A 19,335-nucleotide genomic window follows, 5' to 3' on the forward strand; every position below is an offset into this window, starting at 1 on the left:
TGCCCTCTGCCCCATCCTGGCGGGGCGGGGGTTAAGAGAGAGAGAGAGAGAAAGAGATGGAGAGAGAGAAGTTCGGAGTGGTGGGGTTCCCCAAATTCAGGGTAGAAAAGGCTAGGAAAACCTTGCCTACCCATCCCTGTAGAGGGGATAAGCGGAGTCGATGCTGGAGCAGGGCCCTAGCTCTAAGCGGCGGCACCCGCGCTCGCGCGGATTCTTTAAACGCCTAGTTCTCTAGCGCTGCTAGCGGGCGAGGGCGGGGTTGGGCCGAGGTCTGGTCACATGACCTGGCCTGAGGTGCTCGAGGCCCCCACTCCACCGGTGGGCGTCCCACACAACGCGTGGTCGACCTTCATTGGCCAGTGGTGCAGCCAATAGAAATCGGCCATCTGGGAACCCAGCGTTCCGAGGCACAGCCTAACTTGCTTAGCCCATAAGGGTCCAATGGAAAGGCAGAGCTGTGGCCACAGACCAATGATAAGGTGGGGGAGGAGGGCCAAGAGACCGGACCAGGTTGGTTTGAGAGGCGGCCGGATATAAAATCGCACGGCTGGAGGCACCGTCCGTCCCCACTGCAGAGCTACTGCTGGAAGAGCGACTTAAAGGGCCCGCGCGCCGCCGCCCCCTCGGCCCGCCATGCTGCTACCCGAGCTGGTGCTGCTCGGCCTTCTTGGCCTGGCCGCCGCTGAACCCGTCATTTACTTCAAGGAGCAGTTTCTGGACGGAGGTAACGGCTAGTCCCGCTTCGAGGCCGTCCTAACGACGCGGCTGGCCCCCCACCCCATATCTGCGTGTCGCCTGTAATTACTGCTCAGAGGACCAACATAGTGGCCTTCAGGGACGAGAGCCGCAGGCGATCTTTCCTTCTGCGTCCCTGGGGAGCGGGGAGGGCGCGGCGGCCTTCCGCGGCGGGACTTAGGGTTCGCCCGAGGATCTTTTAAGCCACCAGAGATGTCAAACTAGAGGTTGGGGTGGGGACAGTCGGGGGGAGGGGGAATCTCCTTCCTTGCCCCCAGCAGTTTGTAGCTCCTGGTAGATGTTTGGTGGGGGGTGATCAGCACCGCTACGCTGACCTGCCCCTTTGGTCCCCTAGACGGGTGGACTGAGCGCTGGATCGAATCCAAACACAAACCGGATTTTGGTAAATTCGTTCTCAGTTCCGGCAAGTTCTACGGTGACCAGGAGAAGGATAAAGGTAAGAGCCTAGGGGTGGGTGCTCAGATCTAGGAGGACTTCCTGGAGGAAGCCCTAGTTACCACACAGTTTGGGTATCCCTAGAAGTAGAACAGGTGGAGGAAGGGAGAGTCGTCTGTATTTCCCATCCTAAGGGTCTCCCGGGGTTTTTGCTGAGCCGTGATCTGACTACCGTTCCTTGCTAGGGCTGCAGACAAGCCAGGATGCCCGGTTTTACGCTCTGTCGGCCAGATTCGAGCCCTTCAGCAATAAGGGTCATACACTGGTGGTGCAGTTCACCGTGAAACACGAACAGAACATCGACTGTGGGGGCGGCTACGTGAAGCTATTTCCAGATGGTCTGGACCAGACAGACATGCATGGAGACTCTGAATACAACATCATGTTTGGTGAGGGGGCCCCACCCTGATGCTGACCTCTGATTAGTTAGAGAGAGTTTGAAACTCCATGAGTTCTTTATAACCCATGAAAAGTGGTCTTAAGATCATAGAAAACACTTAAATGTTTAGACATTTCTTTGGAGGGGAAGTTGAGAGAATAGTTACAGTTAGTAGCAACTTTCTGCATTGTTATCGTTGATTTAAGACTGCTAATTTGCGCTCTTTTATAAGGTAGGCATTTCCTAATTCTGCAAGTAAAGATACTGAGTTCTAGAGCACTGATTTTTTTTTTTTTTTTTTAAATCCCCAACCACGGTCCCTTAGAGATATCTGAATTTTGTCTTTTCACTTTGACAGACCTGAGTTTAAGAACCAAGTTTTCTTTTTGTAAATGGGTGGGGAGGGGTTCATAATGGTGGACAATCTCTAGCTCTGACCGGATCTGCTTCTCATCAAGGCCCGGACATCTGTGGCCCTGGCACCAAGAAGGTTCATGTCATCTTTAACTACAAGGGCAAGAACGTGCTGATCAACAAGGATATCCGTTGCAAGGTGTGCTCTGGGGGTGGTGACAAATGGCTGTCAGGGAAGGCTCAGAGGCCAGCCTGGTGGGCGGGGCACTGATCTCCCACTCTCTTCAGGACGATGAATTCACACACCTGTACACGCTGATTGTGCGGCCTGATAATACCTATGAGGTAAAGATTGACAACAGCCAGGTGGAGTCAGGCTCCTTGGAGGACGATTGGGATTTCTTGCCTCCCAAGAAGATAAAGGATCCTGATGCTGTAAAGCCTGAAGACTGGGACGAGCGAGCCAAGGTTGATGACCCTACAGACTCCAAGCCTGAGGTTGGTTCTTGGGCAGGGGCTCCCCACCATGGAGGGTGTGGAGGACAGCTGGGCCAACTCTGACCTCCTAATGTACCTTCAGGACTGGGACAAGCCTGAGCACATTCCTGACCCCGATGCTAAGAAGCCCGAGGACTGGGATGAAGAGATGGACGGAGAGTGGGAACCACCAGTGATTCAGAACCCAGAGTACAAGGTGAGCCTGGGGCTCTGAGCAGCGCGGTGCACAGTGGGGAATGCACTGATCTCCACTCACCCACCAGTTCACTTCTTCTGCAGGGTGAGTGGAAGCCCCGGCAGATTGACAACCCAGATTACAAGGGCATTTGGATCCACCCAGAGATCGACAACCCTGAGTATTCCCCTGATAGCAACATCTACGCCTATGAAAACTTTGCTGTACTGGGCTTGGATCTATGGCAGGTGAGACACGGAGGGAAGAGAAGGATCCCAGGACCTCAGGTGCTCAGGGTCAACCCAGGAGGAAAGGGACAAAGGAGGTCTGACTCCAAAATGGTGCTTTTTTTTGTTAAAGAAATTCCTGGTTTGTCTTTATGGCGTTCTTACAGCACCCACTTTGAAGTTGTACTTACTAACTTCTTGGTACTTTTTCAAGTACCTATGGGAACCAACTCATTTAATTGCCCCCAACAACCTAGAAGATGGTTAGATAATCCCATTAGAAAATTAGGTTCACAGGGCCTGAATATTTGTCTGTTTTGTTCACTGATGTACCTTCTGCACCTAGAATGGTGCCTGGCACGTCGTAGGTACTAGAGAAATATTTAAAGAAGGGAGTGAGACCCCTTTTTACAGATGAAGAAACTGAGGTGCAGAGAGGTGAAGTCACCAGCCCGAGGTCATGTAGGCTGGAAATGGCAGAGCTGGGGTTTGAACCCAGGCAGCCTGTTTTTTAACTGCAACATTAAACTGTACCATTGTGTAGTGGTTATGGGAATATGGGCAGGAGACCTTTTCGAGGCCAAGGCCAACAGGTTATATCCCCTCTGACCACCCTTCCGACCACCCCTCTACTCCCCGGCCCCATACAGGTCAAGTCTGGCACCATCTTTGACAACTTCCTCATCACCAACGACGAAGCATATGCTGAGGAGTTTGGCAACGAGACGTGGGGTGTTACGAAGGTGGGACCAGGGTCCAGTCTTGGGCTTGGGGGTGGGCAGGGCTGTCAAGGGAGTCCAGGCCCTGAGGTGTGTGGTTTGCACACAGGCAGCAGAAAAACAAATGAAGGACAAGCAAGACGAAGAGCAGAGGCTAAAGGAGGAGGAGGAGGAGAAGAAGCGCAAGGAAGAGGAGGAGGCAGACAAGGAAGATGAGGAGGACAAGGAGGAGGATGAGGAGGATGAGGATGAGAAAGAGGAAGAGGAGGAGGAAGACGCTGCCGCCGGCCAGGCCAAGGATGAGCTGTAGGGGCCACGCCGCCGCCTCCAGGGCTGGACTGAGGCCTGAGTGCTCCTGCCGCAGAGCCGGCCGCGCCAAATAATGTCTCTATGAGACTGGAGAACTTTCATTTTTTTCCAGGCGGGTTCCAATTTGGGGTGGATTTTGTTTTTGTTCTCCCCCTCCCTTTTTTTTTTTTTTTTAAGTTTTTTTTTTTTTTTTTTTTTAACTGGTGTTTTGCCTCTGATTCTCTTTCAGCCCTTACCCCTGGCCTTCCATCTTTCTTGATTTGACATCTTTGCTTTCTGCTGTCCCCTTATCTCCCCAGATCCCTTAGTTCCCCTCCAACTTGGGGACTCGGGGTGGGGTGTGGCGTGGAGGAGAAGCCCCAGGCCCAAGATTCCATGTGCTCTCCTTCCTGGATCCCACAGGGGGGTAGGAGAAGAGGGTGGCATCACCAGCCTTCCAACACTGAGAAAGAATGGGGCTCCTAAGGCCTGAGCTCTGACCTCCCTCTCTCCTTTCTCCCCTGCCCAGGACTGGGCCAGTTCCGAGTGGGGCAGCGGGTTCTAGCTCGGCTCATACTGAGAATGTAAGAACTACAAATGCAATTTCTATTAAATTAAGTTTTGTGTCTTCCTCCTGTGTTTCCTTTTGGGGTAGGTGACTCTTAAGTGAGGCTCATTTTGCAGCCACTACAAGTGTTGGTTGAATGTCCCGTAAGGTTACAGGGGCCCTTGTTTATCCCCAGAACCCCACACAGGTGGGAAAGAGTATTCTAAGTGCCATTACAAATACTCCACTTATTAACTCATTGAGTCGTTGCATCAAACTGGTGAGTTTAGGTTCTAGTACCAGTTGTGTTTGATGAAGAGACTGAGATTTAGTAAGAGGTGGGGTTTGAACCCACGCCTTAGCCACCAACTTGTACCAACCGTTTTACACTGCACCGCATATGTACGTCTTACCTGTTAAGGAGCAAGACTACGCAGAGCTATTGGACAGTTTTAAACACATTTTCTTAATATTAGCCAGTGTCAAAAGCTATTAATTCTCTTTATAGTCAAGGAAGTAGGTTCAGAAATGGTATCTAGCTTGTCCAGTGGTCTTCAGTGGCCAAGTCAGGATTTGAACCTCTTGAAGGGAAAGAGGGGGCACCAAGGGATGGTGCAAAAGTGGCAGAGGAGAGTGTGGACCCCTAGGATTGGCCTAGGCCCACCTCTGTTGGGGTCCTCAAGGCTGCCACTTATGTCCAGTGGGTGGTTGGGAACTGATGTACCTTGTTGCCAGAGGTAAGAATCCCTCAGCCAAGTCTGGCCTATTGTGGAAGCTTCTTAGCTCAGGGCATGCAGTGAAGTGAGAAGCAGCAGGACCTGGTAACAGTTGGGTAATGAGTGAGGTGTGGCAGGCGACTGCCTGGTGTCCTACTTGGATGGGAATGTTGAGAAGAGCAGGTTAGGAGGCAGGTAATGGTCAGTTCAGGATTGGGGGAGAGAGTCCACCCACTAACTGGAAGATAAGACCATCACCTCCATCCTGTCTGCCAAAGCACCCTCTTCAGCTTTGGCCAACCAACTCTTCGATTCCTTGTTCCTTGGATAGGCCTCCTTTGAGCTTCCTGTGTCCTGTGTCCTAGCGCCACCCTTCTGGGAAGCCTCCAGGATTGGCATATCCAGGGAAAGTTTAAGGAGATAATTTTGTATTCAGTGTAGGGAAGCCTTGAAAGTTACATCTTCCTTAAAAACTTTGGGGGTCAGACTGGGGGTAGCTGGGTGAACAAAGTGATCAGGGAAGGAGCCAGCAGAGAGGTGGGGAGACCCAGGAGCTAGAACTGTTAGATTCATTCCAAAAATCCAGCTCTTCCCTCAGGAATGGATGGGGCCACAAAATGGCCTCGTGTCCCCAGTTCCTTGGCCAAACGCGTTTACAGAGTTTTTGTTTAATTGTTGATGACCTTTCAAGTATCCTTTGTAGTTCTTTCAGGGCTTGACAGGCTTCCTGTCAGGGTAGCCAGACCAGAATAAAACTCATTTGGAACGACCAAAAAAACACGAACATTTTATGGAAGAAATAAAAGTATAACAAGTACATGAAGAGTTTGTTCAACGTTAACAAATAAATGAAACTCGTGGGCTTGAAACTGGGGACGTCGGAGCCATTTTGTGGCCGCATGACGTCACCGCTAACGGGCATGGCGTCACTCGCAGGAAGCCACGTGACGGTTGAGCGAGAAGCCCCCCACCCCCGGAGCAGAGTTTAGTCTGCGCATGCCTGGCTCGAGGCCGCTCTCGTGTGCATGCTCATGAAGGCAAAGGGGGCGCGCTCAGGACACGTGCTACGGTGGTCGGCGCGCGCACCGCCTGCCCCGGAAGCGGTCGGCTTACGGCGCGGCTGGGCGCTAAGATGGCGGCGGCGTGAGTTGCATGTCGTGTGAGGATCCCGGGGCCGCCGCGTCTCTCGGGCCCCACCATGGCCGTCACGATCACGCTCAAAACGCTGCAGCAGCAGACCTTCAAGATCCGCATGGAACCTGATGAGACGGTGCGAGCCAGGCCGGAGCCCGGGAGCGGGAGTGACGGGTGCCGGGGATGGGGTGGGGGCGGGGAGGCCGGGAACCTGACAAGAGAGGCGGGGAAGACGGCGCGGAGCCGGGCCGTGCCCATTCTCCCAACGGGCCTGACTTTCCCAGGTACCCTGATGGTCCCCGGCTCAGCCCCTGGTGGCTCGGGCGGAGCTCTTGGATCTCTCTCCAGGCGAGGCTCCACCCCCGGGGCGCCCGCCAGGCCCCGGGTCCAATGCCAGTGTCTTCGCGGGGCGCGGGAGCCGCGGGCTCGGATTACCGGCCGGCCTGCTCTGGGATGGGTCCTCCGAGTTACCAGCTTTGTAGACTTCTCCTCGGGACGTTGGTGGCCGAATCTGGGAGTAGTGACCAGGAGATGCCGGGTGATGACAGCAACGACGATAATAATAAACGGTCTTGACTTTCAGTGGTCCGTGTTTGTTCTTCACCAGTCGCTGAGCGTTTTTGTGTTATCTTACTAAATCTGCGAAGTAGGTTTGTCATTTGGGGACTCTGAGTCTCCCCACTTTACAGATGCGGAAACTTGAATTAAAGAACTTTTGTATAGTTGCATATGCACAAAGCAAGTCATGGCAGAGCGGTTTCAATTCGGAATTGCCTAAAGTGAGAGCCCACGGTCTAAACATGATGCTGTCCTTTTAGCTGAAAAGAGACTTAGGACCTAACAAACATATGTACTTGGCACTTTTTGCACAATTTCCCCCACGAGGGAGACATTGAAGTTCACTTTTTGTAGAAAAGGAAACAGACTCAGATTTTTTGACCAGCCTAACTTTTTGATTTGGGGCAAGTTGGTTAATCTCTCTGTAGTTCTGTTTTTCTCAAATATAAAGTGAGGCCAATGGTAACTGTTTCACTCAGTTATTATGAGGCTTTAAACTTGTGACCCGTGTACGTTTACAATAGCAGTGTCAACTTAGGATTCTCTTAGTAAAGATCACTCTCAGCAGCATGGAGTGAGGAATGGTCCTATCTCCCGTTTATTTTGATTTGCGTTTCATCATGTTTACATCATCTGAAATATGTGTTTTTTCTTCTCCCAAATAAATGTCATCTCTATGAGAACAGGGACTTGTGTTGAGTTTTGTTCTCTGCTGTATCAGTGTCTAAAACTGCACCTGGCACATATCAAGTGTTCAGCAAATATTTTGTTGAATGGTGGAATGGTCTAGTATCCTTGATTATGAAGCTTAGCTTCTCAGCCATCAGGGCTTGCAGCCTCCCCCCTGCCCCCAAACTAGAAGGGAAGAGAATCTCGGGGTTTGCAGTGACTGTCTACCCCTTCCTCCAGGTGAAGGTGCTGAAGGAGAAGATAGAAGCTGAGAAGGGTCGTGATGCTTTCCCCGTGGCTGGACAGAAACTCATCTATGCTGGCAAGATCCTGAGTGATGATGTCCCCATCAAGGACTATCACATCGATGAGAAGAACTTTGTGGTTGTCATGGTGACCAAGGTGGGTGATGTATGCTGGTTGGGAGGGTGGGTGGATTAGCTGGGGAGCTGGCAAAGAGCATGTGTGCCCAAGAGAGATTAGCCATGAACAGGGTGGGGCTGAGATGTGGAAGGATGTTGGGGCTAGATAGAGTTACTGATGCCTGCTCCCTTTTTCTGGGTGTCACAGGCCAAAACTAGCCCAGGCACCTCAGTACCCCCAGAGGCTTCACCCACTGCTGCCCCGGAGTCTTCCACATCCTTCCCATCGGCCCCTGCCTCAGGCATGTCCAATCCCCCACCTACCGCCAAAGAGGACAAGAGCCCATCGGAGGAATCAGCCCCCACGACGTCCCCGGAGTCTGTGTCCGGGTAAGGCAGGGAGCAGCAGCCCCAGATTGGGCCCTGTCTTTCCGGCACATTTCAGCGCCCACATTCGTGGTTCCACACACCTTGGGGGAGGGCAAGCCACCAGAAGCCAGGGTCCGATTTCTCTCTCTTGAATTTGCAGCTCTGTTCCCTCTTCAGGTAGCAGCGGGCGAGAGGAAGACGCGGCCTCCACGCTAGGTGGGTGGGTGGTCCCCAGAGCGAAAATGACTGGGTGCCCCAGCCATCAGCTGGGCCTTGTGTGGGTGTGGGAGGGTCTGGGAGCTGTCCTTCCCTCTCCTTGGTGACCCGCCTTTTGCCGCTCCCTCCACAGTGACTGGCTCTGAGTACGAGACGATGCTGACGGAGATCATGTCCATGGGCTACGAGCGGGAGCGGGTCGTGGCTGCCCTGAGGGCCAGCTACAACAATCCCCACCGGGCCGTAGAGTATCTACTCACGGTGAGGTGCGGCTGCTGCCGCCTGGGGAGTCCTCAAGGGAGCATGCAGGCTTCGGTGCCCTGATGGCTGGTCAAAATCTGCCCCCAAAAGCCTTTGGGTTATGGTTCTAGCCAGGAAAGACCTCCTGCAGGAACCTGGACATGAGCGATGGGGTGGACCTGTGGAGGGCAGAGCAGAGGCTTCACGTGTCTCCCGCCAGGGCTGAGTATGCAGGAAGGAGGCAGTGGGCAGTCTGTGCTTTGAACTAAATAGGACCCCTGACAGGGAATTCCTGGGAGCCCCGAGCCGGAACACGGTTCTGTCCAGGAGAGCCAAGTACCCGAGCAGCCGGCCACAGAAGCAGGTGAGTGGATTGGGAGGTGTGCATGTGGGGTGTCTGCTGTCAAGGCACCTGACTCATCCCACCCCCCCCATACTTCAGGGAGGCCAGGGTGGTGTCTGACCACACCCTTTCCTCCTGCCAGCAGGAGAGAACCCCTTGGAATTCCTGCGGGATCAGCCCCAGTTCCAGAACATGCGGCAGGTGATTCAGCAGAACCCGGCGCTGCTGCCAGCCCTGCTCCAGCAGCTGGGCCAGGAGAACCCCCAGCTCTTACAGGTACAGGCCTGGGGGCAGAGGGGGTCAGTGCAGGTACCATCTCCCTTCTCCTGGGGGTACCACAGCCCCAGAGAGTGGGCCTGGCCCAGCGTGGTATGTAGGCATCTCTATGCTTGGAAAGCAGGACTAACCACAGCCTTCTGCTGTCCCGTGCGACCTAATGAGCTACGTGGTTTCATGTAATGCTCTCAACCACTCTATAAGATGTGGGCGCTACTGTCATCTCCACTCCATGGAGGAAGATGCCAGAGGCTTGGAGCAGCCTGGCAACTGGTGGAGTGCGTGTCTGCCTCCAGTCTCTGGATCCTGTGCTCTGGCTCCACTCCGCGTTTAGCTGTTGCTTCCTGAATGTTCGTAGGGTTGTATGGCAGCACCCAGGACTGCTGTGCCCTAGTTGGTTTTGGGACCACCGTGCTCAGCAAGGCTCCGTCCTGTCCTTGAAGGTTCCTAGGCAGAGGGGCAGTGGCCCCTGAGCGTGACAGGGTCTTCTGGGTCCTCTGTGAAAGCCTGCCTCTCCTGCTTCAGGCCTCTGCTGCTTCTACCCCCGACTTTTCAGTCTCCTATGCTGACTCCTGCTCACTTCCAGATGTTGGAGGGCCAGGGCTGCGCATCTCCATTTATCTGCAGTCAATCCTGGGGCTTTCAGTCTGTGGTGACCCTTAAATCCATATGACCAGTCTGGACCCTCTGGATGCCATGCTCTCCCGTGACTGACTTGATACCTCCATGAAAATGCTTTCTAGATATCCAAGACCAGAACAGATCCTCCCAGCCCTCCCTAACCCTGCAAGGACCAACCTGGGGTTGCTTGAGCCCCAGGCACTGGGGGCCTGCTGGGGTTGTCCCTCACCTGTCCTCTTTGCTCTACTTCCAGAACATCTCACTCAGCCCAGCCCTGCACTCCACCTCTGTGGCTGCCACCTCATCTTCTCCCAGGTCCCCTGGCAGCCACCACCCAGTTCTCTGCATCTGCACAGCCCCCACGATCCATTCTCCACTAGGAGCCAGATTCCTGAAAAAGCACTTTTTCCTTTGATGTGTAAATTTTCAGATGTACATAAAAATATAGAGGCATATTAGAACCCCCAGATACGCAACACCCAGATGAGTAATCTTTTTAAAAGGTACACAGATGTCTTTCCCTATTTAATCCTCACCACCGTGGTGTCCCATTGCACTAGAAGGCACTAGAAGAAAGCATATCTGGTCCCTGCCTCTCTGATCTGATCTTCTGCTTCCTCCTTCCCTTCCTTGTTTACTGTTTTGCCACATGGATCTTTTGCTTTTGGAATTTTCCAAATGAACCCCATCCCTGGGCCTTTGCACTTGATGTTTGCTCTACGTGGAGGGAAACTTCCTTCCCCATTCCGTAGTTCACAGGGCCCTCCCTCCTGGCCTAAAGTGTCTTTCCCAGCCCAAGATCTACGCTAATGTATGTCACGCCCAGTATTTACATTGTAAGTAACTGTCAACTTGCTTGCTTGTTTACGGCCTGTCTCTCCATCCTGGAACATCAGCTCCTCTAGGACAGGGCCCATGTCCACCGTGGCTGTTTGGCCAGAATAGACACCCTCTAAATATTTGCTGAGTGAATGAAAGAAAAAGCAAGGACTGTGACAGGGACCTGGGGAAGGGGGGGGGGACAAGGGCTGTGGGTCACCATCACTTCCTCTGTCTCCCACAGCAAATCAGCCGGCACCAGGAGCAGTTCATCCAGATGTTGAACGAGCCCCCTGGGGAGCTGGCAGACATCTCGGACGTGGAGGGTGAGGTGGGCGCAATAGGCGAGGAGGCCCCACAGATGAACTACATCCAGGTGACACCGCAGGAAAAAGAGGCTATAGAGAGGGTAAGAGATCTGGCTGAGAAAGATGACCTCATGGGTGGGCAGGGCCCCTACCTCTTGCTCATACCTGCCCGTCTTCCCGCAGTTGAAGGCCCTGGGCTTCCCAGAGAGCCTGGTGATCCAGGCCTACTTCGCTTGTGAAAAAAACGAGAACTTGGCTGCCAACTTCCTCCTGAGTCAGAACTTTGATGACGAGTGATGCCGGGAGGCCAGGCCGCCCACCGCTCCCTCCTCCCCACCCCCAACTCCACAAAAGTTTTATAAAAGAAAAAAATATATATATATTCATGTTTATTTAAGAAGTGGAAAAAAAAATCAAAAACTAATAAAAACCAAAACACTCCACCCCAACTTCCCACTCTCCTGAAGTGGCCCCGCATTCCCATCTTGGCCTGAGAAGACCTGGGCCAGACAGCTGTCCTCCCATCCCCCACCCGAGCCCAGCCTGCTCCAAGGAGCTGGCAGGACTGGAGGTGACAGATGGGCCCCTCTTGGCCTCTGTCCCAGCTCCCTGCAGCCAGATGGAGAGGCGGCTGCTTCCCCATCCCCCAAAGAGCCCCTGAGAGCTCCCCCGCCCTCTTGCAGGGTGAGGGGAAGCTGGAGCTCCAAACTTTGATCCTCCATTGGAGTGGCCCAAATCTTTCCATCTGGGGTGAGCACTCAGAGGCCCAAGACCCCTCCATGGTCTGGCCTTGGCCTCCATCCTGCATCCTTTTGCTGGGGGGGAGGAGGTCTGGTTTGTTTTGCCTGGGGAAGGGGAAACATCAGAGTCATTCTGGAGGTCAAGGCCACCCCCCACCGCAGAACAGAACCGTGTCTCTGATAAAGGTTTTGAAGTGAATAAAGTTTTAAAAGCCAGTCCTGTGGTTTGTGCCTGCTGGGGCTTCCCACTCCAGCTTTATGGGTCTGGGGCTAGTTGGGCACAGGAGATGCGGGAATGCCGTGGAGGGGCAGAGGGATCTGTCAGCCTCTGCAGATTGTGGCTCCCAGTGTCTCCACTCCCCCTCCCCCAAGCTGTCTCACTCCCAGGCAATGGGCCCCAGCCCTGGCTCAGCCTTGGAAGGGCTGCTTCTCCCTGCCCCCCACCACCATCACCACAGTCTGTTTTGGCTACACTTCCCCCCTGGTAATTGGCTAATTACTGGAGATTAATGTTGGTAAACAGAAGCCTTCTTCTCCTCTGCCATCTGCTCCTCCATTATTTCCCCACTGCATCCCCCTTTCACTCCCCCTGAAGCCCCAGAGTTAGTCCGCATGGCCTAGAGTCCCTAAGTGAGCAGAGTCAGGGAAGGGTGGGGATTCCCTGGCTCCAGGTGCTGGGGAAAGAACCAGGGTGCCCAGGGAGGGGTGTGATAAGAGAGGATGCAGAGCTCTTCAGGGGTGGGGCTGTCAGCAGGTTTTATTGGGAAAGAACACCACTCAGGAGCTGGGTGTCGCAGAGTCTGCTGGGTCCTGGGCTGCAGCAGCGGCCATCGCAGCAGCTCGTGCCTCCTTCTTCTTTCTTTGTTTCTCCTCTTTGAGGCGCTTGCGATGCTGCTTCTCCAAGTCCTGCAGCAGCTCCTGGAAGCGGGCACTCCTCGGGTCCACGTGGTATCCCAGGCGCTCCTGGGCCTCAGCCTGCAGCCGAGCCCTCCGCTCCTTGTCCGCCCGCTCCTTCTCCCTGCGCTCCTGCTGCTGCCGCTGCCAGGTCTCAATCATCTGTGGCATCTTGGCCATGCGCTCTTCAATGAGCTGCTCCCTGCAGGGGAAAGAGAGTGGTCAGTGAGGGCAGCCAGAGCAGTACCCATCCACCCACACCCCGCCCCCAAGCCTTTGCCCACATCCTGCCTCTCCCAACTCCCCCACGTCTCAAGATGAAAGACTGGGAAGACTTATGGTGGCCATTAAAACGGTGAAAAAAATTCTTGACAAGTGAAGAGAGGCGGGAGAGAGAAACCAACATGTGTAGCCTTGAGCATGAGAGAACCAAGCCCCAGTAATTCCTAGGAGCAGACCCCAAGTCAACGCAACATTTCCCTGAGCTGTCTACTGAATGTCGCATGTTATGCTGCATGTTATGCCAGCTATTCCCACAGCTCACTCCTCCATCCTACAGACATCACTGAGCAACCGCTGTATGCCAGGCCTACTTCGAGGCACAGAAGTGAAGGCAAGAAATGGATTGGACCTTTCCCTCCAATCCTGTGAGTTTGTAGGTGTGAGTCGCTGTCCCATTTTAAGAATTAGAAACATGAAGCTGAAAGCCCCATGGCAGGGTTAGCCAGCTGGGATAACTGGGGTTATCAGAGAGGTGTTCACATCCTAACTCCACCGTTCACTGCCTAAGTGACTGGACAAGTGACTTCACCTTCCTAGGCCTCAGTGTCCTACCTCTAAAATAAGGGTGGTTCCCTCTTCCTCTCAGAGCTGCTGTGAGGACAAGAACAATAAACACCAGGAACACACCTGCCTGCCTTTGGCTGCCCCCTCCCTTCAGTAAGTGGCACAATCAATGTCCCTGGTCTTGCCTCCATTCTACTCCAAATCCTTCAGACCTGCCTCCAAGTCTGACCTCTGCCCTTGATTCCATGCCCCATCACCTCCCACTCTTCCCCAGCTACACTAATGCCCTGGCTGTTCCTCAAAGCACATTCCTACCTCAGGGCCTTTGCACCAGCTGTTCCCGCTTCCCTTGACTACCACTGATCATTCAGGTTTCTGCTTAAACATTTAAACGTCAAATTCTCAGAGAGGCCTGAGGCCTACCAAACCGAAGTCCCCCTCAGGCATGCATTCTCCACCCAATTTTATCTTCCTAATGGCTCTCTGTCACCACCTGAAATTATCTTTTTCTTTCCTGCTGTGTCCTCAGCAGGGGGGACAAGGCCTTGCGCACAGTAGGCGCTCAGTAAAGATTTGTTGATGAAAGACTAAATGAACTGTTATTCAGAAGTCTGTTTTGTATCTAGGTGAGGATTCACGTAAATACTCCATGCAAACCCCGCGATAAAATGCCCGATGGACTAAGTACTGCTGTTGGGACACAGTTCACCCACGGCCCGCAGCCCCGCGCCTGCCCGACCGCACGCACGCACCTGGCTCGTAGCTTCTGCTCCTCGGCCAGCTGCTGCACCCGCAGCGACTCCTGCATGGCCGCCAGGCTCGGGTACCATTCGCGCTCCTCGGCCTCCAGCTCGTGCAGCTGTTTCCGCGAAGGCCACAGAGAACCGGCGGCCACCCCGGAGGCGGCGCCATGCCGCCCGAACTGCTTAGCTGCGTAGCGCGGACCCAGCTGCCAGGGCGGAGTCAGTGGGTCATCCGGGTCGGGCCACCAGGGCCCCTTTGAGCGGCGCGGGGGCGGGGGCGCTCGGTAGCCGCGGGAGCCCGGGCCTAGGGTCATCGCCAACCCGAGCAGGCTGCGCGCCTGCCTTACGGGCGCAGCCATATTGGCCGTACGGGGTCCTCGCGCGCTGGCCGGGCTGGCCAAGGCGCTGCCTGCGCGTGAGGTTTGCTGAAGCCCCGGAGGAGGCCAGTAACTTCCCTACCGCCTCTGTTCCGGGCAGGGAGGAGAAGAGGGGAGTAATATTTTTTTTTACACATCTTCAAGTGTAATTTTAAATTTTATTGTAGCAGTTAATTTATTAAAGTCGTATTTAAAATTTAATTTTATATTTTAAAAATAGCGATTACTTTCTATGTTAAAATTTAAATGTTTAACATTTAAAATCATTTAAATATTTAAACATTCAAATATCATTTCAATTTTAAGTTCAATCTACGTAGTACTTTATATTTTAATTTAAATATTTTAAATCTATTCAAAATATTTAAATTTTATAAACACTTATTTAAATATTGTTCATAACATTATTTATTTTATGCTTTTTAATTTGATCTTAGTATCTTTGTTAAAATTTTAATTTTCAATAATTATTTAAAGCTTTACTTAACATTTATTTTAAATATTTACATTTCTGTTTAAAACATTTAAATTTGAATGTAGCTATTGTTTAAGATATTTATGTAGAAATTTTATTTTAAATTCTATTGTAAATAGTTACTTTATGCCTTTTAATTTAATTTTTTTATATTTTAAAACGTTTAAAACGTTTGATCGTGGTGTAGAAATTAAATACTATTTTTAAAAAAGGATTTCCACCTTGAAAAGGAAGGAAATTCTGACCTATGCTACAGCATGGATGAACTTTGAAAGACATAATACTGAGAGAAATAAAGCAGTCAGGAAAGGACATAGATTGTATAATTCCACTTACATGAGGTGCATAGAGTAGTGGAATTCATAGAGACAGAAAGTAGAATGGTGGTTGGGAGGGGCAGGGAGATTGGGAATGGGAGTTATTGCTTAATAGGTATAGAGTTTCTGTTTGGGATGATGAAAAAGTTCTGGAGATGGATGGTGATGATGGTTTCACAACACTGTGAATGTGCTTAATGCCACTGAACAGTACACTTAAAAATGGTTAAAAAAGGGACCTCCCTGGTGGCTCAGTGGTTAAGAATCTGCCTGCCAATGCAGGGGACACGGGTTTGAGCCCTGGTCTGGTAAGATTCCACATGCCGCGGAGCAACTAAGCCTGCGCGCCACAACTACTAAGCCTGCGCTCTAGAGCCCGCGAGCCACAACTACTGAAGCCTGCATGTGCAGAGCCTGTGCTCTGCAGCAAGAGAAGCCACCGCAATGAGAAGCCTGCGCACCGCAAGGAAGAGTAGCTCCTGCTCGCCGCAACTAGGTCTTCACAGCAACGAAGACCCTACGCAGCCAAAAAAAAAAAAAAAAAAATGCAGTTTGCTCAGTGAGCAAGGAAGCCTGGACAAGAGTGTTCATAGCAGTAACATATATCTCATATATATCAGTCTCAAGAAACAATCCACACCTGAGTCCATCTGCAGTAGACTGGATCCCTAAATTGTGATGTTTTAGCCAACAGAATACTGCACAGGAATGCAGGAGGATTCACAGCTGCTCACAGCAATGTGGATGATTCTCACCGACATTTTATGCAACAAAGGAAGCAGGACCCAAATGATTCCTTTTCATAAAGGAATGTTTTTCATTGTGGAAAGTTTACACAAATTGTCCTTTTTTTATAAAGTTGAACAATCCTAGTGTCATTGTGGATGCACACCTTAAGGGGTAAAAGATAAAGAAAAGCCAAGCAGTGATCATTCTGGAAGTCAGGATGGGACGCCGGGCTGTGGAGGCAGCTGGGTGGTGGTCACGTGGCAGCAGGTGGGCGGGGTTTGCTTTGTAACAGGTCACTGAGCTGGGCATTCCCATTCTGTTTGCTTTTCTCTAAGTGGACTTTATTCAATGTTATTTCTTGATCTGGGCTTCAGTGATGCCTGAGTTATAATTATTCTTTCAGTTGTATATAACTGTATATGTGTGGGCTGCACACTTTCTTGTAGCTTTATTATATTTCACAATTTAAGAAATGAAAATACAAGCAACAAAAAGGGTTTCAGTGAGAAGTCTTATCCCCACCCATCTCCCATCCTCTGCTTCCGTGTCTGAGCCCCTCCACCCCCACTTGTGTTAGTTTCTTATGTATCCTAGAGTTGCTTATACATTCTTATTAACAGTGTTAATGGATTATTTCACAGGGACAGAAGAGTACAGTCATTGTGTCGTCACCCAGGTTTAACAAATATTCACTTTGGCTCGATTGCTTCAGATATTTTTTTAAAAATTCCTTTTAATATAACTTGAGCCCTATTATGAAAGCCTCCAATGACAGTAAGGCCTTCGCCTACAGATGCTCACCCCCCCCCCGCCCCGCCCCGCCCCGCCCTGCCCTGCCCCGCCCTGCCCCGCCCTGCCCCGCCCTGCCCCGCCCTCCATTTCTAAGGAGTAACAGTTACTTTGAAATTAGCATATTCTTCCAGGACCAGTCTTTATGCATTTGCTACTTATCTGGAGTCTGTGGAAACAATATAACTATATACTTTAAACAGTTTACTGTTTACTTTAAACAGGCCTCTCACTGTCGCGGCCTCTCTTGTTGCGGAGCACAGGGTCCAGACGCGCAGGCTCAGTAATTGTGGCTCACGGGCCTAGTTGCTCCGCGGCATGTGGGATCTTCCCAGACCAGGGCTCGAACCCGTGTCCCCTGCATTGGCAGGCAGATTCTCAACCGCTGCGCCACCAGGGAAGCCCAAGGTGTCTACTCTTAAAAACAAACAAACAGAAGGGGACAGCTGTCCCCATTAAACCCTAACTCCCCATTATCCCCTCCCCCCAGCCCCTGGTAATCAACAATTCTAATTTCTGTCTCTGTGAATTTGACTACTCTTGGGACCTTGTACAAGTGGAATCATACAGTATTTGTCCTTCTGTAACTGGCTTATTTCACTTAGCATAATGTCCTCAAAATTCATCCACATTGTAGCATGGGTCAGAATTTACTTCTTTTTTAAGGCTGAATAATATTCCATCATAAGTATTTACCACATTTTGTTTATCCGTTCATCCACTGATGGACATTTGGGCTGCATCCACCTTTTGGCTACTGTGAATAATGCTCCTGTGAACATAGGTGTATAGCAGTTATTATTAATGAAAAAAATAGAATAAAATTAAAATGTCAGGTTGTATCACGTGTAGTAAGGGTAAGTATTGTTTGGTAAAGCTTTTATTTCTGTCACAGATACGTGTATGTATATACTGGTGGTACAATTGTGATTGATGCTAACAAACCTTCCCCAAACAACCATTTTATTATGCTCATTGTGTAGATCAGGAATTTGGGCAGGGCATGGTGGGCATGGCTTGTCTCTGCTCCATGCTATCTGCAGCCCCAGTGGGAAGAATTGAAAGTTGAGTGACTTTATACCCTGTGGCTAGAATCATCAGAAAGCATCTTCATTTATTCATGTTTTATGGTTCATTCTGGCTGGATACTCAGCGGGGCTATTGGCTGGAACAGCTACACAGTGGTCTCTCTGCATGGGCCAGTTTGAGCTTTCTCACAACATGGCAGCTGGATCCCAAGTGAACAAGACTGAAGTGCATGGCATTTTTATGACTGAATCTCAGAAGTCACATGACTCATTTCTGCTGTATTCTATTGGTCAAGCCAGTCACAAAGGTTGTCTAGGTTCAAGGGGAGGGGTCAGAGACCTTGTCACTCAATCAAAGGATTGTCAAAGTCACATTGTCACAGTCGCATACAAAGGATTGTATGTAGAGCATATAGGATAGGACATATTGTTGAGGCCTCTTTGGAAAGTACAATCTGCTACCTCTGGTTTACAGTGTAAAATGTATTTCTTACTGCGTTTAGCGGTTAAAAAAAAGTTGGAAAAAATATCTGCTCAGTATTATCTGTAGTATGAATAAACTATAATTATTCTGTCAGGCTGTTTTGATGGATGTTTGTTTCCAATTTTTCTTTTTTAAATTTATTTATTTATTTTTTGGCTGCGTTGGGTCTTCGTTGCTGTGCGCGGGCTTTCTCTAGTTGCGGCGAGCGGGGGCTACTCTTTATTGCGGTGCGCGAGCTTCTTACTGCGGTGGCTTCACTTTTTGTTGCGGAGCACAGGCTCTAGGCACGCGGGCTCAGTAGTTGTGGCTCGCGGGCTCTAGAGCCCAGGCTCAGTAGTTGTGGCGCAGGGGCTTAGTTGCTCCGCGGCATGTGGGATCTTCCCGGACCAGGGCTCGACCCCATGTCCCCTGCATTGGCAGGCGCATTCTTAACCACTGCGCCACCAGGGAATTCCCTCCAATTTTTCTTGATTGCAGAAATGATGCTGCAGTAAGCCTCCCTGTCTGTGTCCCCATGTGCCCACGGGGAAATTTCCCTGAGGTGCTCAACAAGTCTGTCCCCAGGGTTTGCTGAGGGACAGATAGCCAGCGTGGTTGAGGTCCGGTGAATGAAGAGGATTGAAGGGGGAGGTAAAATGAATAGTGTTAGGCAGGGGCCAGCCATGCAGGAATTATAGGGCATGGTGAGGGGTTCTGGTTTTATTCCAAGGGCAATGGGGAGCCATGGGAGGTTTCTGAGCAGGGCAGTAATGGATATGACTTACAATTCTCCTCTGGCTGCTGAGCAGAAAAGATATTGAGTGGGGCAACATGTAGAAGCAGGAAGACCCATTAGGAGGTAGAAGGGGCCACACGGTCCCTGACCTGCACTGACCTCAGAGCCTTTTCATTACTTTTGCTGTTACCATGCCTAGAACTGTCTCCAGGATCTAGACGTGGTGGGCTCTTTCTTGTCATTCAGGTT

The 19,335-nt window shown here is 51.2% G+C and overlaps 3 protein-coding genes across 4 annotated transcripts; 2 read left to right on the forward strand and 1 right to left on the reverse strand.

Annotated features, from left to right (window-relative positions):
* The first annotated feature begins 538 nt into the window (after positions 1–538).
* CALR (calreticulin) lies at positions 539–4,462 on the forward strand. Its single transcript, XM_061190348.1, has 9 exons — positions 539–724; positions 1,091–1,192; positions 1,377–1,580; positions 2,029–2,123; positions 2,213–2,422; positions 2,505–2,618; positions 2,702–2,845; positions 3,475–3,567; positions 3,653–4,462. The coding sequence occupies exons 1-9, from the start codon at positions 634–636 to the stop codon at positions 3,851–3,853; spliced, it is 1,254 nt and encodes a 417-aa protein (XP_061046331.1). The 5' UTR covers positions 539–633; the 3' UTR covers positions 3,854–4,462.
* A 1,656-nt stretch (positions 4,463–6,118) lies between these two features.
* Positions 6,119–11,965, forward strand: RAD23A (RAD23 homolog A, nucleotide excision repair protein). Of its 2 annotated transcripts, none has more exons than XM_061190349.1 (9): positions 6,119–6,364; positions 7,696–7,857; positions 8,026–8,207; positions 8,347–8,402; positions 8,536–8,663; positions 8,928–9,006; positions 9,128–9,261; positions 10,946–11,110; positions 11,193–11,965. In XM_061190349.1, exons 1-9 carry the CDS (start codon positions 6,293–6,295, stop codon positions 11,304–11,306), a joined length of 1,092 nt encoding a protein of 363 aa, XP_061046332.1. In that variant the 5' UTR covers positions 6,119–6,292; the 3' UTR covers positions 11,307–11,965. The 2 variants fall into 2 exon arrangements, with proteins under 2 accessions (XP_061046332.1, XP_061046333.1); XM_061190350.1 differs by having other exon boundaries at positions 6,121–6,364; positions 9,131–9,261.
* Positions 11,966–12,480: 515 nt separating this feature from the next.
* Positions 12,481–14,553, reverse strand: GADD45GIP1 (GADD45G interacting protein 1). The gene is made up of 2 exons (XM_061190351.1): positions 14,182–14,553; positions 12,481–12,845 (listed from the first exon to the last, which is right to left on the reverse strand). Exons 1-2 carry the CDS (start codon positions 14,529–14,531, stop codon positions 12,527–12,529), a joined length of 669 nt encoding a protein of 222 aa, XP_061046334.1. The 5' UTR covers positions 14,532–14,553; the 3' UTR covers positions 12,481–12,526.
* Positions 14,554–19,335: the final 4,782 nt, after the last annotated feature.

This window comes from Eubalaena glacialis, chromosome 4 (assembly GCF_028564815.1).
Source record: "Eubalaena glacialis isolate mEubGla1 chromosome 4, mEubGla1.1.hap2.+ XY, whole genome shotgun sequence".
In the NCBI taxonomy this organism is placed as follows: domain Eukaryota; kingdom Metazoa; phylum Chordata; class Mammalia; order Artiodactyla; family Balaenidae; genus Eubalaena; species Eubalaena glacialis.